Below are 25,434 nucleotides of genomic sequence, written 5' to 3' on the forward strand. Positions count from 1 at the left end.
TGCATTGGCCTACTATTTGTTTTTTTAATTAAATTATAGGCTCAGGCAATATCAGGCTGCAATAGCACACGACAACGAATGTTGGCTAATGTGGCCTGTAAGGTTAATCAGATTGCTGTTAATGTTTACATAAATCACGATATAGCCTATTGCAACGGAACAGGGGGACATGATTTGAAATATTTTATCAATCTAGGCTAATCCATTGGCTATAGGCAAGACAATCATGTTGCCATCACGCATGAGGTAGGCTAACAAGCGGCAAATTAAAATGAAAACAATAGGCTATGCTATTATGAAGATATATGATGACAAAAGATAGCTCATAGGTCTACTGATCTCCAGAATGTAGCCTTATTATTTTGAGCAGGTGAAAGACCAACCAAACAATCTGGGACTATTTGAACTTTTTTGGAAAGCGGACACGAAAAGCGTGTTGCAATGAGGAACAAACATAAACTGCATTTAAAATGAAAATAAGATATGTGGACTTAACGCATTTTATTACAATATGTTATTTGTATGATTTTTCATTAACAGTCTGCTATTCGAAAAGGCGCATCAAAATCAGGCCTGCTGGTGCGCCTCTGCAGGCCCCATACCTGATGCACGCCTAAATTAACCTTTCACACATGGCAAACATTGCATCAGTTTCAAGGCCTCATCTTTTTTTAGCCCACATAAATCGAATCAAACTAAATGTAGTTGGGCCATTGATCAAAATCACCCTAGCTGCACAACATAGGCTAATTGCAAGAGACAGGCCCTTCATTGTTATAGCTTACTAAATTCGGCTTTAAAGTAGCCCTATATCCATTTAAATTACAAAAAATAGTCCAGGGTTAATAGGCTGCTGTCAAACACCAAAATATCAAAATTACCCATCATAGTATCTGCTCGACCGCATTAAATATAAAGGGTTAAACCAGCAATAAAGAGCAAAGCATTTAGGGTATGAAGGTAGGCCCTATGCTTACTTTGAGGAAGACTTTTAAGATCAAGGCTATAGATCAAGTGATAATTTAGTTCGTTTAGCTACACATTTCAGACACAATCTCTGTAGGCTATCTAATGTTCTCTCCTGTTCTAGTGAAATTTTGAGTTCCCAGTCTGAAAAATTATATTGCTCCTCACCGGCGAGCTGTGTAGGCCTACTGTATGGTGCAAGTAATGTATTGAAACAAAAAGCCTATTCAATAACTTCATTAATCTGTCGCTGCCATAGGTCGCTGCAGGAAAAAACTAAACAGCCTTTGACCTCTATTGCCATAGCAACATGGACGCGTCATGTGGGACCGTTCCATTAGTACACTAGCTACCTTGCTAACCTGCTAGATCGATTCCGTCAGTCTTTAAACTGACATTAAATAGTAAATTGTTGTGACAAGTGTTTCTTAAAGCATGCCACAAATGATATATAAAATTTAATTATGTACACGGGAAAAACGAACAGACAATTTAGCTTGTGCAGCTTTGACCACAGTGCTAGGAGGACCAAACCATTACAGCCGAAGGATTGAGTGAAAATGGCGTCTGGTTGCTCAGTGCGATGCCCATGTAATCCTCGTCTGATTAGCTAGCTAGATTTAACAATATCGTTGATAATTTTGTGTACAGTCGGCCACAGTTTCTGTCTAACAAGCGCATACTCTGATTCTGAAACATAACAGTTCATCATGTCAGACTCGGAAGAAGACAGTCAGGATCGGCAACTTAAAATTGTTGTTATCGGGGATGGTGCATCTGGGAAGGTGAGGAATTTCCATATATCAGTTGAAATGTAGTTTGTTTGGGTTAGTTGGCTAGTTATTTGTAATCAGCATCGTTTGAAATCTAATGAGAATATTGCTATGAATAAAATCAAAAGCATCAAACTAGTAGCAGTGGGATTTTACAGCTGTCCTATATTACAGCTGAGCTAGCTAAAGCTAGCTATAGCACAGTGACTAGCCTACCTACATAACCTACATAGTTTGCCTAGCTACTTGCAAGTAACTAGGTAACACAGCCCAATGCAATGTGCAATGGCCAACGTTAGATTAATGCCTAACCTAATGCTATCATTATTCCGCGCAACAGGTAGCCAGCCTACGGAGCTCACTAGTGACTGTGGGTTCTGATGCTCTTAACTAGTAGAAAGTAGCAGGCAACCCACAGATAAACTGATTAACGCTGGAAGGTAGATGCATATTCCACAATTCACCGAATTTCATTTTGCAAACTACAGTAGGTCGCACTAGTAGTTACTGTACACAACGGGCTAGTAAAACAAGACAACGTCACAGACGTTTGTAGTACATCTACTCTGTACAATGTAACCATGTATGACAAAATATAATTTGAAAAAATAGCAAATATTACCATTATCCAGCGAATAATCCATCTGAAGAGGGAAGAATTGCCTTCACAAAACTAGACAAACAAACTTCACATTAAAATACTTTGTGTAAAAAAAATCGCCATTCATTGAATGTGTATCCAACAACAAACGGCAATGTTATTTGTTCAGGTTTTTGAGCACTTGATTATTGTCTGTAAAGTTACCAATGATGATTACTCTATAGGTGTGTGGTTTATTGTCTTTAATCTTCTGTTGCAAAGATACTGTAGTGGATTTAGATCTGACGTGAGTCCTCTCTTTAAAACCTATTAATTGTACCTGGCCTGTAATCCATGTTGCATAGCTGTTGAAATATTCAACAGGGCTTTGGAATGTGCCTGTCTGATGTCACTGTGATAGCCAATATTTAAAATAAATAAATTACAAAAGGCTCAGAATGTAGATAAATGTAAGTCATTTAAGACGGTAGGGATTCCTAAACAGCTGTTCAATTTCTAGTCTCTATGCAGAAATAGGCTTGATCTTGCCTCTATGTTGCTAAAGATTTAAGTCAGAGCAATCCATAGGCCCATTATATCTTGTTTTGAGGCAGCTGTTGATGGATTTTGTAGCCTAAATAATTAGTCTATACGTTTTAGTTTGACATTTTACAATGGAATCAATATATTTTATACAAGCCTCTAAGCATGTGTTTCCAAATCAGGCAGGTAGCCTAAACCCTCAGATAACTCACTGTCATATTACACACTTGTTTGGTGCAAAGCAAAGATGTTGTCATGACAATGTGGCAATGTTTCTTCTTCAGTGCATCTCTGATTCCCCTAGTGATTGAGTGTGGATGATCAGTGGTTTTAAGTGTTTTGTTTTGTGGTGTCTCTTGAAAGTAATTTAACTTTTTTTAAAGCAAATGAACGAAGCTGTAATGGAAGTCCAACAAGGGAGGAATTTATTTTCTTCTTAGGTAGACAGAGAACACACACTACTCAGTTCCCACCAGATACGCTACATTTATAACCCTCCTCACTCAGCTGCCAGGTGTCAGTTCATCACTGTCCCAATGACTTACCTGCTTGTCTGTTTTGGGTGAAAAACAGGACCTCCAGCCCCCATTTTGAATAGGCATTGCTGACTGACATCTTGAATGCCATTTCCCCCTTATTAATGTCAATTTGCTCAGCAAATTGCTATCGGATCCGTTTTTCTTGGACGCCATATTGGGTCATATTTTCACTTGTGGCTGTCCATTCAGAAACCTGTGGAGCTGTGTGGAGGCTTGTCTGCCACCTGAGGTAGGCCTACAACTTATCAAAATATGGACGATTGCAGTTCCACCTGGCTTCATGGGTTGCCAAAGACCTTTCCCACAAGCTCAGGGGTTGTGACTTCTTTGGGAATTTTATAAATAAATTGTGTATTTTTGAAAATCCTTTTTTGGATTTCATCACTACTCACTAATACAGTTTGGTCTACTACTTAAAGTACGGTGCTAGTTTCCAGACAGCCTTCTCTTTCCTTAGCAACTCTCTCAGCTCTCTGAGACGGAGGATACTAGCGTTGTGTTAGAAGACTCCTAGCATGCACTCCATTTGAAACAAGTTGCATCTCATGGACATAGTTTGCCATTCCTCTCTTTCACTATCCTTTTTTTTTCCTCTGAAACTTTAGCTCATTTCCCAGCAGTGGTATCTCTGGTGACCCTGTGTCGTTCCCTTAGTGGAGAAACGTTTGGATTATGCCAGCTTTTACATGGCCTGGTTAGTTCCAATTGTATGGTGGAAAAAAAAGGATAAAAAAAAGGACTACAGAGAGGGAGCAAAGCCAAGCTACTGGAATGCCAAGACAAATGGCTTTCCAAGCCAACGCCAGCATGTGGAATAGATTTTTGTTGTCCGGGCTGGTTATTCCTGTGTTGCCAGTGATTGTTTGGGCTACTTAAATGGACAATTTTCTCCTTGTTGCATCAGTCACCTCCTGCCATTTTTCACTCATCCTTGAGTCTCTGACACACTCAGCAAGCAGACTTTTTAACTGTTGTTGAATGTATGAACTTTATTTTAGGATAGCGTGGTCCTGAATCCCAGCTGGGTTCAGCAAGAAAACGGTGGCTTTACAGGTAGTTAAAAAAAAAACATTAACAATAAGTAATAATAAATGTCAAACAGCTTTTGCAAGCACATGTTAACATGGGAGAGAGTGGGACCCAGGTAACCTCTGACACTCCAACAAGACTGCAGTCACTGGGTCCAGATGGCAGGAGTAAATACTCCACACCTAGCAAGCTGCTACTATCTAACTGGTAGTCAATTGTAAATTCTGTACCCTAAACATGCCCTCAGATGGTACCTGTTTTAGCCAATGACCTGTGCACACCAAAGCGCTTTGTCACCCTGCTGTTTATGACATCCATCAGCAACCAATATGCTTTATTGGTTCAAAGAAAAAGAATCCCTTGTCTATCATGCATGGAGAGTTTATTCCTGTGTGTTTCTCAAGTTGTTAGTTCAGAGGAATGTTGCTCTGTAGTTTGGACATATTTCTGAAATAAAAATGGAGCTGGATTTGTGCATAAGTGGATGCTCTGTGGACTGAAAGAAACATGTCATTTCAAATTCTATAACATTGACTGATTTTCAGGAAGTATGAATCATTCACCACATGAAGTCCAATAGACTAGAGGATCGCCACTATTCCAACTCAGTATGTTTATGCAAGCACACTGTTCTAAAGATAGCTAATAGACATCCAGCACTTTATTTTTTCTTTCCTCATCCATCAACATGAATTAAACTTGGCATGTCAAGTCTGTACAGCGAATTCCCAGGGATTTCAGACTGGCCTGTAACATGCAGTTTTTTTTAGAGCTCAAAAGTGACAGGGAGTGATGCCGTTCTGTAATTTGTGGCAATTATTGAGGCTGTCGTCTGGAGACATGACTGCCCAGACACCTGTTTTCCTAATTCATGATGATTTTCACCGTCACGGCCATGACAGATTTTTCAGACAGCGTGGTCAACTAGGTCGTCACTCATTTAATTGTTGCAAGCTATTTCAAATTATTATTATTATTAATATGATCACGATTATGACTTATAAGCAGGTGCATTATAAAATGCAAAATACTACAAGTACATGCAATCCACACTGGATGCAGAATTAATTTAGGATCCCATATGTGTTTAGAAACTCAAAACAAATTCCACTCTTTTGCAGAAGGCACTGGTTTTAGCCCTTATTGTTTTTTCCCCTTTGTCTGCTGTAGACATCACTCGCCACCAGGTTTGCCCAGGAGGCCTTTGGGAAACAGTACAAACAAACAATCGGTCTGGATTTCTTCCTGAAGAGGATAACTCTGCCAGGTGAGACACCTTCATAATCTCTGAAGGGTGGGCGCTTGTTTTGTACTTCGCCACCGCAAAACATGCACACACACAAGTAACACAAAAGATTAACATTTGTATAAAAAAAAAACTTTTATAAGTATGCTGTTTTTGCATGAAGCGTGTAGGTTTACTTTGTCATTTTTAGAGTATGTTAACAATTGGCATATAAAAACCCTAATTGTTGAATGTTTGTGTTTTGTCAGTTTCTGCTTATTTTGATGTGTTATTATTACATCCACCCACCTTTTTAAACCAGGTTTTTCCTGTAGAAAGATTGGTTCTTCAGGTTAATTTAGCACTTTGAATGTGTCTTTCTTGGTAGCAGCACATTGTGGAGAGTCTGCCACTTCTCAGGCTGATTCACTCTGAAAGCTCCTCTCTCCAGAGCAAACACCAGGCCTTTTCCCCCTCCATGAGGCCAATGGACAGCTTATGTCTAGAAGGGCAAGCTGTGCTTATAATTCTGTGGGCACAGTACACAGTAAATACATTTAGCATTTTATACTCATATCGTTGATCCATGGATTCAACTGATCTTTGTTCTGCACCACATAAAACATTCATGTTCCAATTTGTTTATTTTGTTTATGTCCGCTGAAAAATGCCATGCTCTATCCCCCCCCTTAGATCTGTAAAATAAATGTTTATTGACTAAAGCTATATTTAGAATAAAGCACTCCATTTTGACTTCCTACCTTATAAAATGGGGATTTTCAGCATTTTAAATTACATTTCTAAAAGTCTGCCAAGGCTTAAGCTGCAGAAGTCCGCAAAGTGGCTCCATTCTTTTATAGCTAATAAAATAACATTCAGCAAAGGTGAATTAAGTGCTAAAAGAAGAAATATGATTAGCCAGGCCGATTTGAGTCGGTGTAAGTTTCCAGCTTGCCTGTTTCTGTTTAAATTTTAGCTGGTAATGTCACTTAAAAGAAAGAAAACCCTTAAAATGCTGTGGTTTGGTTAGGCCTTCACAAAGCCTTAGGTTGAAACTTTGATCTTTGACCTTGTTATCCCAATAAAAGTACTTAGTAGAAAATAATCATTGACCGCTGCTGTATGTTCAGAAAAATTTCAGCACACATTTTCTGTTACATCTGTATCAATAGTGTAGACGTAGCGTTGGTTCAACACCAGAGTTGTTAAATGGGACGTTTTCTGGGGAATTGGGTGTTGATGAGCTGATGAAGAGGAGGGGCGCTGGTGCTATCTGGGTGGTCCTCAGCTTCTTTAGGGCCCCCACCCTACTGTATATTGCATAGTTTGGGTGGGTCTCAGAGGCTCTTTGGGACTGTAAGGGTCTCTAAGATAGGGTAGAATATGGTTGACGCTGGCCCCTCTCCCTATGAAGGCCTTGCTTGTCAAACTTAATGTACATTTTCCATCGCGGGGAGAGGTGAGGCGAGGCATATTAGCACACAACAGGCACCTCTGTGTGCGCTTTTTATAACAATACCTCTTCCATATGTCTTTGCCAAACCAGCAGGGAGGGGCGACGGGGGCGGATCACCCAGAGGTGGAAATTAACTTGATCGTCTTTCCCTTTATTTAATATTCTAACCATTGAAAGCACCACTTTTATATTGTAAATTTCTTTTTAATCGACCAAACCTCAAATAGATCAATTCGTTTTGTAGGGATTGGCTGCCTTTTGTAACAGTTATCTGCAATATCGCTATTAGATAGATATTTTTGGTTCCACATTTGCCAGTAACGGAAAAGGGCTGGTAAAGTTGCTTGCTAACCCACCTCATAGGCAGGAAAACTGGGTTTGTTGAGTCAGCGTGAATCTCAGGAACATAAACAAAGCTGATGTCCAAGTGCAGGGGATGGGTGGGGATTGCACACCATAACACCAAGAGTAGTTATTCATTGCACTCTTCAATGTAGCTTTACATTGACACTGTATAGTCTAGATGTAGTCACTGTGAACAGCGGCAATTCCTTCCTCGGTTAAATGGGGACTGAGGAGGTGGGGGTCTGCTCGTCCAGCCATGTCCACACTGAGGCTCCATGGACGCTGTAGCCCAGCGGAGGGCTCTCATCACACCAACATAAACTCTTCACTGTCTGGTCCACCCACCTTCCCTTCCCTTTTTTTTCTTTTCAACCTGCCCTTTCGTTTTTCCAGAGGAAGAAAAATTATTTATTTGGATTTTGTAACACACTCTCTCTCTTTCTATCCTTAACCCATCCTTACACATCAGGACTGCAGTCCTACCGTTTTCTCTTATTTTGTGTTTAATTATCACTATTTTTCTTAACACCACATATATTTCTCCTCGCTCTCCTCTACTTGGCAGAAAAGGCAAGGCAAACAGCTATTCCCAGGCTAATAAGTGTTCTTTTTTTTTTGTTGAGAATTGAGCATGTTTAAATTAGAGGGCGAGCATACCTATTCATCCCTCTGAATCTCTCTGCTGGATATTCTTGGATATGGAGCGAGGGTGACCTGCCAGACAAGAGCGGTTAGAATGAAAGATTTATCTCTGATTTATTGTTTCCAATATGTACATGAACAACGTCGACTTTTATTATAGAAATCCTTCACCCAAAATACAGGCTCCAGTTACGGCTGACTCGAGATTTCCTCGGGATTATGAGCTCTGTTCAAATAAACGCCTAAACGCTTAAAGAGGACAAAACATCCGAGATTGAAATTTCACAATTCCTCCACTATCAGCTTTTGACTTCTTTTCTTGGACGTTTCTTCGTCATTTTGAATTCAGAGAAAATCTTAAGGTTCATCAATGTTTTATTTAATGGGAAAACCTGTTCACAATAAATCTTTATTCAATTCATCCCACTAAACTATGTTTTTTCTTTTCTCAGGCAACTTGAATGTCACGCTTCAGGTGTGGGACATTGGAGGTCAAACATTAGGAGGAAAAATGCTGGATAAATACGTATACGGGGCTCAGGTACTGTTACACACACACACACGCACACTCCACAAATAAAGAGGTTATTAAATGCGTGATGCTAAAATACACATCTGAAATGTAATGCAGTTTCCCGACTGTGTAGAGTAATCATAAAATATGTTTTGTTATATTAATAGTAAAACTGTTCATATAAATGCAGCCATGATCTGCTGCTTTACTGTTATTCATTTCATGGACATAAAGCAAATAAGATTGGGGTTAGTAAGATGGCTGTGGGGAATCAGCATCATGTGTTGGCGTTAAAACAGACCACCAATAACTGTCGCAGCAGCGTATAAAAGCTTATTTTTCGTAGTTGAAGAGGTTACTGTCCTGTTAGACTGAAGAGGACTACGTCGAGGAAAGAAACGAGACACTTCACAATGCTGCTTACAGCTCTTGTGCCTGCGATACATTTTCGAGAGTTCTATTTTCAGTCAGTAGCACATTGACACATTTTGCTCCACAAGTTTCTCACCACTGCTTTATGGAACTTTCACGACCATTGTTCAGAACACCAGCGGCTGCAGTCAATCATGGCCATCGGTAGCGATGGATCATATTATTACTGACGCAAACTGTCGTCGGCAACCTTGTGTGTTGTGACACTGAATGTCCTTTAGCAGACACTACTTCACCTAAACACACACTGTTCCATCATCTAATCTATTTATATTCTGCTTTGGATAAAAGCGTCAATGAATAACATTTTAATGTAAAGAAGAGATATTCAGATTGGTCCACTTTCAATTTTAGATTTTATCTCCTGTAAAAGAAAAAAGCCAATGACAAAAAACAATGTGGTCGTGGAATGTTACACCACCTTGTTTCATGATTACGGATTTGGTTATTTTTGTTGTGGACATGTAAACAACCGCTTAAACGGTCTGCTTGTTCAGACACAGTTGATGCTCCTCTACATGCTGGGGGTTTGCTGTGAGGAGCAAACAAAACCCTCACAACCACTCCTATACCACAGCCCTTTTTTTCAGTAACCCAGCCATTTTGTTAGAACATAGATAGCCTACCCATACCCCCTATTCTGCATCCAGTGCATGTGCAAGTGGACAATACTCTTTGCTGCAGACAGATAAGACCATCTCTGTCAACTGTAGGAGCAGAGATTACACACTCTGATTCTCAGCGATATAGTCCATGAAGACGAGACACCTATGTGTGGGAGGGACACACCAGTGAGGCACCCACTTTAAATGCATTCTGTACACACACACACACTCACACCCTGCTGTATGTTCATAGAGGTGTCCTGTAAACCGTCTTACGGAAGATTTTTTTAACACATGGGTACCTCATGGATCATGTGCACACTGAGCAGGGATGTGTGTGCACGCGTGTGTTTGTGTGTGTGAGAGGCGGGAGACAAAGTGCCTTCTTTCAGACACTAGTGCCACCTACTGCTCAGCCACTACTGCTCAGCCACATGTACCCACACCTCTCAGGTTCATTTCAACTCCCATCGGAAAGATGCCATTTTGTTTGCCTCACCGTTGAATGAAATTCTTTTAAATCTGCTAATTACTGAGTGAAACTAGAATGTTTTTACAGACCATGTCACTGTGAGGGGAGAAGGCTTCCAGCTCTTGATACTCCCAAGGTAAAACTTAAAACCTCATTTTGCTCATTCCAAACCAGGGGGTTCTACTAGTGTACGACATCACCAACTACCAAAGCTTTGAGAACCTGGAGGATTGGTACAGCATGGTGAAGAAGGCCAACGAGGAGGCCGACGCTCAGCCTGTCGTCTCCCTGGTAGGGAACAAAAGTAAGTATCTAGAACGAACACACACACACACATGGATCGTGAAAGGGGCCGAGGAGCAAAGCTGGGGATACATATTGTTTAAACACATGCTCTGAGAACTGTGAAGAAAATGTAATTCTCATTTCTGTTGGGATGATTACCACTTTATTTATTTTTTACAAGCAGCAATTCTGTTCTCTTTTCTGACTAAATGAGAGCTTCATCAGTTGGTATAAAAAAAGAAAAAATAGTTTGTATTTTATATTCGCGGTGGTTTTTATTTCATATTTTTGAAGACTGTCACGGTTATAATCCCTCTCCTACAGAGTGTGCGTGAGTGTGGGAGTGTGCATCCCATGATAACAACAGACATGATTTCTAGGGCCATGGCAAACTGATAAAAGGTGATGGGCTGATTGATACGAGGCGTCGCGAGGTCTCCTGGGGCGATGGGAACGGCGATGTTTGCGTGCTCTGGGGAGTGACTTGCCGTGATTTAAGACCGCGAGGGCGGTGGCTGGAGTGAAACGCTTATCTGTACGCAGCCCACCTCCCCCCCCCCCCCCCCACCCCCCCTCCTCCCTCGGTGAGCAGCCGTCTAGATCCCTGGGCCCCGGCGGCCCCGCTGAGCCTGCCGTGGTGCTGGGTTAGGAGAGGAGAGGGGACTGGATGATAACCAGACAACCCCCTTCAGCCTCATCCACCCGCCCCCCCCCCCCCCCCCCCCCCCCCTTCCACCTCCACCTATCCGCCCATCTACAAAATAAAGACTAATAATGATGACTCTTTTTTAAACATCCCCCCTAGATGTGGAGTCGTGGTTGCTGCCGTTGTTATTGTAAAGTGGCCGTCTGAATGTGTAATGATTGCTCTCGACTGCCCTCCTCCCCCCCCCCCCCCCCCCCACCTGGTGATGAACGTTCGGCAGAGTGGTGTCTACACAGGAAGCTCTCGCTAATGTTACTCGACGGGGGTCAAAGGTCACGGTTTAATTCGCCTGTCTAGCGCTGATTCTCTTGTCTTGGCGTTCAGTGCATCTCTTAATGCCGGGGCTTTAACGGCGGGCGCCTCCGTATTTAGGCTACATTTAGTGTGTTAGCGTGTGTGTGTACACGCGCTGTAATATGTATTTAAACAGTGTGTACCCCCACTGTCAAAGATCCCCCCCCCCCCCTTTACTCAGCTGCCTCTTAATGGCTATATCGCTGAGAATCACCGTGTGTGTTTTCTCTGCTCCTACAGTCCGAAAAAAGAAAAGAAAAACAAAATCCCACACAGATTGCCCTACCAGGAGCAATCAATTACCTTGTGAGATTTTATGAATCCCTCAACCCTCTCATGGACTCTTTTTTTTTTCAGAGGGCATGAAGAGAGAGTTAGTCTAGCTATCTTGTGGGAATTGCCCACACAGACATTTCTGTTTTGGTTCCCCCCCCCCCCCCCCCCCCCCCCCCATTCGTGCTCTTTTGCTGAGGAGTCTTGAACACTTTTATGTATCGTAGCGCTCTTTTTCGATGCCAAAGTGCCAGGCATCTATTTACAATGAATAGAAGAGAAAATATACAGCATTCTTGGGGACTGTCGAGATGTCTTTTGTAGGTTCCCATGAAGCCGTCGTGAGTGAGGCAGCCCTCAGAGCCTGTTTATGACAGCTCGATGTTTATGACAGCTGAACTGGTACAGTCAGGAGCAGGAGCTTATAAAAACATAATCTGCACTACACTGATTTATGTTTATGAGAGGGCATGTCTTTTGGGAAATATTTTGGACTGACACTTTTTAGTGTTCTTGCCATTTTTCATACATTTTATGTTTCTCGAATCTAGGGACATCGTTGACTGAAGAGAGGCAGTTTGTTATTTATCCATTTCAACAAAACAACCCATTAATTCTTATTCCGGTTATGCTTAATGTGTGAACTTCGATAACTTAGCACCAACTCTTTTCTTGTTTGGCTGCTTTAACATGGCCTTGGGCATTGACCACACGGCCACCAGTTAATAAACCAGACTGATTAGTCTATTCGAATACTATCCCCTTACCCTGGCCTGCCTGCCCTCCCGTGCCTTATAGCGGGTAAGGAACAACCTCTCCATTCTTCTGCCTAGCGTGGCGACTGGGCTGAGTGGGCTTGTTAAGCCTGGTGGGTTCCACCCCCTTGCCCTCCACACGCTGCCCTGGCCCTTGTGTTAAATAATGGCACCACTTGTAACAATTCAGGGAGGAAGCCAATGAAATATTTTATTGTGGACACATTTATAAACACACATATACACACATATACACACACACACACACACATTGAACACGAGAGAGGCAGTCTAACACTTACAGAGGCTGGGTTTTCTGGGAACACATGGGTAATGGAAGAATGCTAAGCTCTTGGTCTGTCTAAACATACTATAACTGTTTATTACAGCTCAGCCCAGTGTTACACCGTATGGTGCACACAGGATCCACGCAGGGAAATGGAGGCTTGTTGGCAGTGATCTTCCTCGATGCAATGCATGATTCAGTTTTAAGGACTGTTTATTATAATGGTGTATTGTTTATGGAATATATTAGTCCAATTGAACAGCACTTTACCATACAGATTTGGTATTAAAGTTCAAGTAAAGTATTTATATATAAGTTTTGATACAAATGCCAATGTTAATAATATTGATTAACTATGAATTTATGCTCATAGTGTATATTCTTCATAATAACTTAAAAAGAAACACGTTGAAGTCATTACCAATACGATTTAGGGGATATATCCAACAAGTGGCTTGTTTACTTAGACTTTGGGACTGTGCGCCCTCTCTTCATTCTGCAGTTTATCAAACCAATTTGTTTTTATTAAGCGGAGACCACAGAACTCCCCCCCCCCCCCCCCCTCCATATCCCTCTCCTCTCTGGCTCTCTCTCTCCCTAAGGAGCTCCAGGAGCATCCATCATGGCTCCTCCAGCCCTTATTTGGGTGACTTAAATAGGTTCAGTTCTCTTAACCCCTCCTCATCACTCACAGCTCTTAGCACGGAGGTTCTGACGCTCCTCACCTCCGCAGGTCCACATCGCATCGCCATGGGAAATGTTCTCGCTGGCCAGGACTGGAGATAAGGGCCTTGCACGAAGTTCATTTATACACATCTCTCTCTGCCTCCCTCTCTTTCTCAATTTCTGACTTTTTCCGCCTCGCCATGTGTCTATCTCTCTATCTCGGCCCTTCTTACACACATTCGTTACTCGTTCATTTTCTCTGCTGTGCAAACAGTAACTCTTTCACCCGCACACTCAGTCTGACACTTACACTATCTCTAACATGTTTGAACCACACTTCTCACTCTGGCTGCCTTTAACGGTTGTCTTTTCCTTGGCTATGTCATACTGTTGTGTAAAACAACATTGACTTGCTTTGCGTTCTGCAAGTAACAGCAGACCTCTCCTCGCAGCAGTGTCCAGCGCGCCTCTGGGTCTCCCTTCTCCTGTCTCTCTTCATCTTGTCTCTCTTCCTCCTGTCTCTTTCCACCGTCTATTTACCTGTCTCTCTCTTGACTCTTCACCTGTCTCTCTCTTCACTCCATCCGGTCATGAGAACTCTGAGCTGTGGATCTCAAATTACTCTGTTGACACGTAAGGCTTTCTCCCACTTCCAGCATTGTCGGCAACGGGTGGTTTGCCCACTGGCAAGGCCCAAGATGAAGTTGTCCCTCCTCCACGTCCTCTTCTGCCTCCTCTTCTTCATCCTCCTTGCCTTTGTTTTCCTCCTCCCTTGTCCTCCTCCTTTTCCTCCTCCACCCCTCTCAGCCCCTGCCCCTGTAAAGCTGCCACAGGTCCTGTCTGTTCAATGTAGGCCTGCACATTTCTTAATAGAGATGCTCAGAAGTCCAGCGGCTCGGAGGGGCTCAATGCGCTTCTGTTTTTGGTTTAGCTCAAAAATGTTTTTCCTGGCTCTGCGCTCTCGTACTTAGGTCCTCTTACAACAAACTAAAAGGTCCTAATTGCCCCCAAGGGGACGGTTTAGCCACAATAGACATGTGGTGGGACAAAAGCCCAGTCCTCAGCCCCCGCCCAGATATAGGGGATGCACACGTCAGCAACGGCCTGTGTAGCGCCACAGGGAGGGCAACCACAGGTTCGGCACAGTAAAACATTATATATACAGTATATAGATCCTAGTAAGGGATGGTGCATGGCCGGGTAAAGATCTGGAATGTTTACAGTGTACAACAAGACCAGGGTTTCCTGTTTTTCCTCACATTTTATTAAAAGGAAACCGGGTGAGATTGGATGTTTGTTGTTCATCGGGTTTTTATTACAGCCACGCATGAATGTAGACTCTTACAGGGTCTGAAAAATGCCTGTTTTGGACCAAAATCGGAACGTTTCAGAGCAGAAATGGAAGAACATGGACGAGTTGGCACTCGTGTCCGTTTAGCCAGACACTAGTGGAAAGCGCTGTCCATTGTGGACATGTCTCTACGCCCATCTATCCAGAGCCTGCAGCAACATGGAAAGTCCTCATTCATTTTAGCCATCCATAAAGCAAATATTTTTGCACATGCAGTAGATGATCAGTCTTCGGATGCCTTCTTGTGTGGCGAGTCACGGGCCATTTGCGGTGCGCAGCTCGACTTGGCCCCACCTGACCGCTCAGCAGCCTGGAGCCTTCATCACACTCACACTGGCCTGTATTCCAGCGCCTCTCCACAACATTGATATGGAGGAATGCCGGGACTTGGGCCTCCACAGTTGTGGACTCCTCTGTGATTGTTTTTGGTGTTTGTTTGTTTTTTAAGTCTTTTTAATCGAGAGAGAAAATTGACTTAACTTGGATGTTATTTGTAGATTTATTTCCTTCCCGTTATTGGTTTCTTGCTTTCCTGATGCATTTTTTATTTTTTTTTACTGGTGCGTGCTTGAAGAGCAGTCTCATAGGGAGCTACACAATTAAGAATTGAGCCATGGTGATGTGCTGTGTATAATTATAAAGTCTACTGGTGGCCTTTGGCTAGTTCATATGGGTCCTAGTCACACTGCTGGCTCACAGCGGCCTGCTCATAAAAGTCCACTTAGTTTAACAGCGACAGGAGAGCTCAGAGGACACGGCCAGTGAAACCCCGGGCAGCGTCTTGTGCGGTTGGCTCAGAACTGGGTCTTTTGTTCACTTTCACGAGTCCTCGGAGCCCGTTAACCCAGCCGGTGAGGCCCGCCGCCCCGTGTTTTACTGTGGCAAGTGACAGCCTGCGCACCCCACTCTGCCCCGGCCCTACGGCTACTGCTGGACCGCTCTGCGTTTTACACCCCGCCACGAGGGAGGGAGACCACGCTCAATGTTGCTTTACGGGCCACTCTAGAGTATCTGATTATGTTTAAAGTGCGCGTGGGTGTGTGCGGGACGCGTGTGTGTGTGCGCGCGTGCGCTCCGACAGAACGCTCGGGTGACAAGATGAGCTGTGATCAATGAGCTGTCGACAGAACACTTCTGACCTGGAGGAGAGCGGGTCCCCTGACGGTCCTGGCCCGGTTTCAGGCCACCGGGGCAGGAGAGCTAGAGCACAAAGAGCTTTCTGTCTGTCAGGACCTCCCCCCCGCCCCCTCCCTCCCTCGCCCCCCCTAGGGGCTCCTGCATACACCCCTCTCACCCTGACAATCAAGTACAGCATCTTATCTGCCTGGAGTTGATGCTTGCTGATATAAAACCCTAATGGTTAAACACTTCCTCCTAATAACCCCCAGGTATGTGTTTGGCATTGATCTGTGGCTGTCTGTCATTGATGTTACCTTAATGAACCGAGTTATGGCTCCAGCTTTGATATTTATTGCTGAACCTCTCATGGAATGAGTTATCCGAATATTTATTTTTACTATTACCAAATATCACATTTTAATATCAAATATATATACTGTATGTATATATATGCTGTGTATATATCTCCTATGTATTTTTGCAGAATTTTCCGAAAATAATTGTTGCTTTCTGTAAACATCAAGAATCATCTAGACTGTTCAGCTGCTGTTGTACTCTGGGGGTGCTGTGTGTTCTGAATGACGACATGGCGCTCCCGAGGCAGCACTGTGTGCTCACACTTAAACACTCAACTCTTCTCAGAAGATGAACATGAAGAAATGAAAAGTCAGGAGTTGGGTGATGTCAAAGTGATAAGCTGTACCTAAATAGGAGTGACATAGCCTATGTCGTTTGGGTTTGTGAACTATGGTGTGATATTTATTCAACGTTTCGTGCAAACGCCGGGAGTCGCAAAGGTTTTTAGGTTTCATAACTGTATTTTATGAGCTGTGTCTATGTCACGTAAACCAGTTGGGTTCTAATCGGTAAAATTCCCCACATGATTTCATGTTACAGTTTAGTTTTATTGGCCACTTCATGCACAAAGAGTGCAATCAATGCCTTGAGTGATTAAACCTCCCAGTTTGAACATCCTGTAACAGGCATAAGGATTTTGTGAGGATGTAGAGGTTTTCCACATGTCTTGTAATAGTCACTTTAACAGTAAATAAAACGTCACTTGCAATTAACCTGGGTGCTATATCACATACAGAAAGCAAGAATGCTGTGAAAGAGTCCAGCTGCAACAGAATGCGTTCATGATGTCATGGACAGCACTATTTCCCGGAATTTATGCTTGAGTATGGATGGCCGTCTTCATTTCAAATAGCTGGAATAGTGACCCATTTCAGATGATTTCATTTCATACCACCTGGACAAAATAAAACATATTTGTATTCCTAAGGTGTCAATGTGCTGCCTATCTGTCAAAATCTTTCTTGGTGGTCTGTCGTCTACACAACAAAGGAATTAGATGAGTAAAGTGTCACAGCAGCTCATGAAGCTTTGATATCAGGTCCGTCATCTCCCATTATACTAATGGCACCTCTGGGCCTGTAATGGATCATCACTCATTATAATGGTGCAGGTGTGAAGGCGGAATCCTGCAGCAACCAGAACAGAAAGGTCTTATATCTGACTAATGCTAACTGCTGAAATGTTAGCCTATGGTATGCTGTTTCACACAGGACAGAGTAGGGAAAAGATGACTTTTGAAGGAAGGAGTTTTTTTTTCTTCTTTTTTGAGATTTTCAGAGGAAATTCGCTTTGAGACCAGGAAATGAATGTGGCTAGTTAAAGTTTTGGTGTCATCCAGAATGAAAACCACACTATCCTGTATGGCAGTTAGTTAACATAGGATATTGGAGGAAAGGAATGCCCACTCCAGGGTTGGTGAGGCTGCATGACCTCACCCTGCAAGTGAGAGGTTTTCCCTGGGGTTTTATTAAACTCTGTAACTTTCATGAAGAGGTGTGACCCCTGCACCCCCCAAGCCAAAGCCCCCTCCCAATCTTTCCCAATGCTCCAACAGTTGTTTGGTTTAAATGAGGCTGGCGGCAATTAAGTGTGTTATGTCAAGGTTATTCGCTGGCTGTTACCCGCTCCATTAAATGTTCCTCTTGGTCCCCAGCAGTTGTCTCATTCTAACTGTGGGAAGAGTTTCTGGATTATCTCACTTAGAATACAAAGAAATAAAACATAAAAAAAAAAAAAAAAAGTATAATGTGACCACACAGCGCTGAACCCATTGCCCTCTAGACAGTTAGGGTGAGAAATAATGGGAAATTATCCACCCGCAGTTCTTACGCAAATTGTTCTGACATCATTTAAATGCGTTAAAGCTCATACAGTAAAGCCATGACTCATTCTTTGGGGACCCTTGTCTCCGACTGTTTCTTTGAAATGGAGTGCAATGTAGACGTTATGTAAACAAGGATGGTGACCAGGGTGGGAGGGAGGACCATCGGTCTTAACGAGTGATGATCCACGCTGCTATCTATGTGCTCTGTGGGCCTAAACAGTTTATTTCGTGTTTGCAGTTACTTCCTGGGGGTTGTTAGCCTGATGCACAGTTTGACAGAAATGGAGGGAAACCAGATCGTCAGGGGAAGATTGAACAGATAAGTGGAAAGGGGTAGCCTACATTAAGGAGAAAAAATGAACCAAATACCACAACTGTAGGATTAGGCACACGCCTTGTGTGGATTCTGTATTTATCTAATAAAAAATCATTTGGTAGAACAGAATAGGATTTGTTTTATAAAACATTATGAATCAATTGTGTTTGTCTACTAATGAACAAAAGCTTTCCTTTTCCATTTTTATTCAATTTCATTTACAACTTCCTCCTCCGTACGTGACTTGTGAATGTACTCTTCAGGTGACTGTTAGAAGAGAATAACACACATGCCTTCTGTACTGTCGTTTGTTCATGTGTGTCGTATGTTCCAATGAGCTTGTGTCTGTGTAGGTGTTTGTTATGGCAACAGCGACAAAGCGTACTAGTGCCGTGTAATTACACTATCGTCACTTCTCCGTCTCATCAGGTTTACTTACAGTTCCCTGCCACTCTTCCTCCACGCTTGGCCCTGTGTGTTAATGTTGGCTAATCTGGCTGTGACACATGATTGATAACCTCTCCCAAGTGTTCAGGATCCAAAGGATTAGCAGCGTTTACTTCTGGTAGCATGTGGGGTACCTCTGCTCTTTTAATGACTGGAATTAATAATGCTCTGACGCCCCTTAGACAGCCATGTTTATGTATGGGGAGAGATGCGACCATCAGCCATAAGAGTAATGCTGAGTGTGTCGGACCATGGAGGGGTTTTAAAGTCGTAAGTTAGGATGTCGTTAAAGAATGTATTTGAGGAGTCACGAACGAAGCCCGACTGATTCTCGGGTCTTTGTGGCGTGATTTCCTTGACGTTTGTTTTACTTGGTTGTTGATTGCATTGAAAGGGGGGTGTAATGTTTACATTTCAGCTCCTCTTCCTTATTCAAACGTACACACCACACACACACACACACACACTAAGGGGGCATGAGAACTGTGGAAAGCCCTGACAGCTTGAATAAAGCCTCGCACAAAGGGCAAAACTCGGGGGGACGAGGGAAATGCAACACCGTACAGTAGCCCGACCTCCTCCGGCTCCCATAGACACGTAAGCACCAGATACCGGGCGTGGCCGCCTTGTCACACAAAGCCAGAAATCAAGAGGGAAGCTATTTCTTTCAGCAGCGAGACCCCCAGGTGACCTCCCTCTGCGACCCTGGCGTGACCCCGCATTGAGGAAGAGGACAAGTGAAATGGCTGGTATCATCGCACATAAGTCTGAATGCACAGGGATCGCAGGCTCAAAGGCTGGAAAGGCAGGCTGTCGTCGTGCGCATGTCGTAAATCAGTCTGCGGGTGACAGACCCAGTTTGTAGGTTCCGTGTTCACCTGAAGGCCTGCTTCCATATGGCGTTACACACTATACGTCAAGGGCTTTCTTTAAGTAGACACCCACACAACCGTCTCTGTAACCTGAAGTCTTGGTCATCTTGGAGGCACAGCTGGGTGCCTTTTCTCTCTCCCAGGTCAAGTAGAGGTGGGGGTAACGTTGTATGGCTTCAGGGTGCAACTGTACCACAGGTCGATGTTATGGAATGTGTGACACTGAGCTGTAATCCCGGCTGGGAATGGAGGCCTGGGGCGTTCAGATTGATCATTTCCTCCTCTGAAGGGACTTGCAGAAGAGAGAATCCAAACAAAGAAGGAAAAAAACTATAGTAAAGGAATCAAACCGGCAAATGGAAACAAGACATTGGCATTATGTTAACTGTGTCTTTAACCTTGTTGGAAGCCTGCCGTATCTGTGAAATTTGCTGACACGTCATCACTGTGTTTTCTTCGCAGTCGACCTGGAGCACATGAGGACGGTGAAGGCTGACAAACACCAGCGCTTCTGCCAGGAGAACGGCCTCATCAGTCAGTTCGTATCAGCAAAGACTGGAGACTCGGTCAGTGTTTGTTTACCCAATAAATCACATCAAAACCGCTTCTGCGCATACCAGATACATTACAAATACACACACTCCGAAGATGGTAGATGTATGTGGCCAATCTGATTCAAATCAATTAGCATTTGGTGCCGGTTTGTCCCGCGTTCCTCTGCATCCCCTCTCTCTGATTCCCTTTCTGCGGCATCTTCCCTTCAGGTGTTCCTGTGCTTCCAGAGAGTGGCTGCTGACATTCTGGGTGTGAAGCTGAACAAGGCGGAGATTGAGCAGTCCCAGGTGACATACATGGACATCCAACACTTGTATTCCAGCCGAATGTTAGAAATGATCGACAGGTCGTCCCATCAAGGAATTAATTGTTCCCCACCAAGAAAGGAGCTCGGGCAAGGTCAGATGGAGTGCACTAGCCAGGTCACTGGAGTTCAGGAGGACTCTTGTTATGTCTCCCTATGACTTATGAGTTCTCTGATGTCCTACCTGCTGCTGACACTGCCCATCTGTAAATAGAGCCATGTTGACCACATTACGGCACAGCAGAGCGTGAACCGGGAGGTCAGTGGTCAGCGGTGTGAGGTGAGGGGGTTAGGATAGGATTTATTGTGTTTATCTCCCGTCAGTGTGGCCCTCATGCCCGGGGCCCGGGCCGCCCCCCAGACCGGGTGGCCCAGGGCTGACAGTGGTGGGATAACAGGGTTCCCTCCACCAGAAGCATTAATCCTGCTGGTGATATGACTGGCTGGAGCCATGCTGGCTAGAGACCCAGCTGATGAGGCAGGGGGCTAGAGGGAGGTCAGGACCCCCACAGAAGGGAAAGGACTCAGGGAGGGAAAGCTGGAGATGGACCTCAGACTCCCCTCCCTGCCCCCTCCAGCCCCCTCCCTTCCCTCATGTCTGTCGACAGACAGGGGCTAAAGAGGACATCGATCTCCGCTCCCCTCCCCTCCGTCACCTCCCTTGATAGCTGCCTCCATAAACCCAAGTGCTTTAATCCAAGCTAAACAAGCAGGGCGAGTGAGCAGATCTGATCTGCCAATCAAGACAGCGGGCCAAGGAGACGTGTGGATGCTTTGCCTGTCATCGTGTCTTGGCGTTAGTCTGTGCAAGTTCTCTGAAGAAGGGCTGAGTTTAGGTGTTCATTCATGCACAGGAGGCTGGGTCACGGCGGGTACCAAGTGGAAAAGCATACCGTGCGATGAAACACAGCAGCATTTTACGAAGATGAACTCACCCCAGTAGAACCTGATCTTCTAGAATTGTCTGCCTCACCATTTGAACCAAAGCAAGTGATGATGCTGATTACCTATCTGATTTGTGGTCCATAAATGCAGGGTGTGTGTGTGTGTGGAGGGGGGGCATCGTTTTCCCAGGTCAGGGTCTATTTAAGGCGGGGAGCGTTATCAGATGTCAGGTTTAGGGACCTGTACATGGGGTTGTGACCCCTGACAAGATGCTATTGACCCGGGAGCCCACTCTATCATGGTCCCCTGTCTGGAAGATCAGATACGCCGGCCGCTGATCACTCACAGGCTCCGACACCAGGCGTCGTCAGCTTGTTAATCAGACAGCCAACCAGGGACTGCCGTTGAACCGTGATCTGTGCTCCTGACTCGCGTTTTAATCCAGGTTACTCTTAGTACAGATAATCTCATTTGGATTGGCTACAGGGTTGGCTGTGACACAAGGGTTGACCGCGAACACGTCCTTGTGAGCAAGGCTACACAGTCTTCTTAAACAGAAGTTACCGCTGTTGTGCCTTGTGCCTAATTGTTTTCTCAGATGTTGTGTGATGACATGGGTGCAGCCACTTTCTATGCACGACTTCTTTTCATTGATTTCATTCCAGTACACTGCTTTCTATTCATATTTGTTTGTCCATTTCTCACGATTTCAACCTAACCACATCTTCCCTTTTACCATTCTAACCAGAACTGTCTCTGTCTCTCCCTGCATCCTTGTTTCTTTTCCTACCTTTCTTTTCTTCTCTCACCACAACTCCTTCTTTCTGGACTCGTCTTTCCTTCCTCTCCTTTCTGCTCTCATCTCTCCATCCCTCTCCTCTGGTGTGGTGCTGCCTACAAAGAGGATTGTGAAAGCTGAGCTGGTGGACTACCCTCAGGATGAAGGCCCCATTAAACAAGAGTCCAATCAGAGCAAAATCTGTTCTGTTCAGTAGTGGAAGTACGTCACCACGGTCACATATACATATATTGTCCCCTCAAATGTATCTGTTGGTGTCTGGATGTAGTTGTCGTGGTCATTTTAGTATTTTACTTGTCATATACAAACTTGAGGTGTAGTCTTATAGACAAACTTGAGATACAGCAGGCTTGTTTAAAGCGTTGAATCCACTGAGTGTTTTGTTTAGGAATTCAGACTATTTAAGAGGGTGACTTCATCAGTGGGATCCAGAGACTCAGCCACAGACGCACGTCTGCTATCAGTCTGACCTCTGTTTGATCCCTTCTAGCTTCTGATTGGCTTAGAGCTGCATGCATTTATAAACTGACAGCAGAGTACCTCTGTCATCAGTCACCGCAAATGTCTGCTTACTTACACATCTACTTTGGATAATGTATTTTTTCTTCACGGTTATGGGAATGTGTTGCATGTTTTTGTCAACTTTGTAACTTATTTTGTTTCTTTGTGTGTTTCTAGCGCGTGGTGAAAGCAGACATCGTGAACTACAGTCAGGAGCCAGTGGCCAGAACTGTCAACCCCCCACGCAGCTCCATGTGTACGGTGCAGTGAGCACCCCACTCTCCCCAGCCCTGCAAAACCCTCTGTCCCCCAACACACACACACTCAGTTGTTTAAGAAACCAGTGAGACTTATGATCAGTATTGCTTATGGGGTAACTGGACCAAATATATGTGAAGATTGCATATAGTGTATTTACAGGAAGGAATGAAGGAAGCTGGTTGTGTAGTATATTTGCAACTTTGATATCCATATATTTATATTATTTTTCATGAAAGATTCCTTGTGTCATCAGCATTTCTTGTCAAAACAAACTCTGCTTAAAACAAATCAAACCTTTCCCCCAATTTAATTAATAATTAAATAAACTTAACTTCACAATCTTTTTTTTTTTTTTACTATGATAGCATCTTGGTGGCAGTTTAATTGTACTGTATACAGTGTGTAGGCCTAGTTATTATTTTATGGCAGGAGAAAACATATGTCTGTGTGTGAAAAGAAATAACAACAATATAATTTGTTTAATCATTATTTGTTATTCCTCTGCCACTGCTACTGCGTATGTTGGGATGTCAGGATTAGTTTTATGGCTCCATCTCCACCCTCCACTAGCCCCTCTTCCACAGATCCCAGTGTTGAAACAGAAGTGGGAGTTGTGGTGAAGGGCAAGGGAGCACTGCGGGGGCCGAAACAGTTGAAGGCCGGGGCTGCCATCTATGACTGATTTATATGTGCTGAATGTGCTTGCGGAACAGTCTGCTCGCTCAATATGTCACCTATAGCTTCTGCATTTATGGTGCTCCCCAATTTTAACCTTGTTAACAGAAGGGAGTAGGCTAAATGTTTAGTGCTGTAGTTGACAGAAATGATTTGCCAATGGGTAGCGTACTTGAAGCAATGATTATCATGGGGTAGTGTTATTTTTCTCCATGACTGCTTTGTCTGTCAATCTGAAGGCTGTACTTTGGTTTCAGATGGTGATGAAATCCCAAAAGGATCATATCGGGTGACAACCCCCTCCAAAGCTAGTTAAGCTCATCTCTAGGAAATTTGTCTTTGGACCTCTTTACTTTGCAGTCGTATGTTTTGCCAAGTTGTATTTTGTGGCGTATACACTACATTTGCATACTTCAGCTTTACTCTTTGCGCTCAGCTTTAAAAAGTTGTGGCAATAGTCACATGGTCTTGCATCTCTTATTTCTCTGACCAGTTCCTATAAAAAATCAAAACTATTGATGGAACCGCCCATGACCAAGTGAAGAGACCCACAGTCGTTTAACAGACTACAATTCCAAATGCTCATTCTTTAAGGAGGCTCACATATTTAGCTACAAAATTGAGCAGAAGATATTACTATTGTTAACTGGAGATAAGCAGCTGAAATATCCGACTATTAATTGTAGCTGTGTGTTTATAGCCTTAAGAAACTGTCCGTTGTAGAACAGAGACGTCTGCAGTGAAGAACTTGCGCCACATGAAGTGCTTCATAGGGGTTTTTATCTTTACCAAACAAGCTTATTAATAATCGCCAACCTCCTATTACACTATGGGCATTTGAAAGTATAATCATGCCTAAAAATATGGTATGTCAGTCTCTTAACTTTGTATTTTATTTTTAATTTATATCAATGTTTTCTTTGGACCAATGTGGTGTACTTGCAAGCAGAGGTTGTCAACATTGTTTCACATTCTATTTAAATCAATACATGGTGACCTGGTTGGATTGTAAACTGTAAACCATGGTGTCCGCCTTATGTGTAAAATGTGTATTTGTATTATAACAATTATATCTACAATTGTTCTGTGAAAGATCTTTTTTTCAGAGCTGCTTTTTTTCAATGGGATTTCAAAAGCTCCTCTGTGTATGCCCTATGGCTTCAGGTCTAGAAAAGCAGATATCTAAGAGTTAGAGAATGTTAATTTAGAAAATGGTTGTTTTGTGGACAATATCTAACTGTACAAACAGTGTGTTTGTATATAATAAAAATACCACTGGAGAATGGGGAAAAGTCTATCTTGCATTCTTAGGTCCTTTTGATGAAATGTGTTTGTTTTGAAGGCACTTCAAATATATCTTATAACAGTCCGATAATGCATCACATTTTAATTGTCATTTCAATCTTGACAATCTTTGTATGAGCGCACTGGTCCGTGGTTGTGTGGATCGAGGGCCCCAGTTTCATTGCAATTTTTCACTCCAGATTTGACAATGGAAACTAATGAAATGGAGCCTGAGGGGCTTTTGGAGAGTATGGAGAGAGATGGAAGGTGAGGTATTGAAGGGCTTGGCAGATTAAAGATCCTTGGGTTAGAAATTTAAGCGTAAGAACTGAAACTCGACCACACCAAAGATCCCCTCTATACAAACCAAGTTAAGACTCAAAAAGCTAATGAGGCACCTGGCTTTTGTTCAGTAAATCCTCATTGTAACAGGTCCTAAATCCACTCCAGACAGATGATACAAACGCCTTTGTAAACGGTTGTAAGCTGTATTAATT

General features: G+C 43.4%; 1 protein-coding gene across 2 annotated transcripts; it reads left to right on the forward strand.

Annotated features, from left to right (window-relative positions):
* The first annotated feature begins 1,510 nt into the window (after positions 1-1,510).
* On the forward strand, positions 1,511-24,945 carry rab28 (RAB28, member RAS oncogene family). 2 transcript variants are annotated; one of them, XM_047021203.1, is made up of 8 exons: positions 1,511-1,751; positions 5,601-5,697; positions 8,551-8,639; positions 10,296-10,425; positions 20,136-20,239; positions 20,438-20,515; positions 22,320-22,417; positions 22,895-22,960. In XM_047021203.1, the coding sequence occupies exons 1-7, from the start codon at positions 1,677-1,679 to the stop codon at positions 22,410-22,412; spliced, it is 666 nt and encodes a 221-aa protein (XP_046877159.1). In that variant the 5' UTR covers positions 1,511-1,676; the 3' UTR covers positions 22,413-22,417; positions 22,895-22,960. The 2 variants fall into 2 exon arrangements, with proteins under 2 accessions (XP_046877159.1, XP_046877149.1); XM_047021193.1 differs by lacking the exon at positions 22,320-22,417 and having other exon boundaries at positions 22,895-24,945.
* The last annotated feature ends 489 nt before the right edge of the window (positions 24,946-25,434 follow it).

This window comes from Hypomesus transpacificus, chromosome 1 (genome assembly GCF_021917145.1).
Source record: "Hypomesus transpacificus isolate Combined female chromosome 1, fHypTra1, whole genome shotgun sequence".
NCBI classification, from domain to species: Eukaryota; Metazoa; Chordata; class Actinopteri; order Osmeriformes; family Osmeridae; genus Hypomesus; species Hypomesus transpacificus.

Bases quoted from the DNA above. Each gene is read 5' to 3' on its own strand.
- rab28 (XM_047021193.1), top strand. From the start codon at position 1,677: ATGTCAGACTCGGAAGAAGACAGTCAGGATCGGCAACTTAAAATTGTT. The intron at 10,426-20,135 runs GTAAGTATCTAG...TTTTCTTCGCAG, and splicing joins CTCCCTGGTAGGGAACAAAA to TCGACCTGGAGCACATGAGG. The intron at 20,516-22,894 runs GTGACATACATG...GTGTGTTTCTAG, and splicing joins CGGAGATTGAGCAGTCCCAG to CGCGTGGTGAAAGCAGACAT.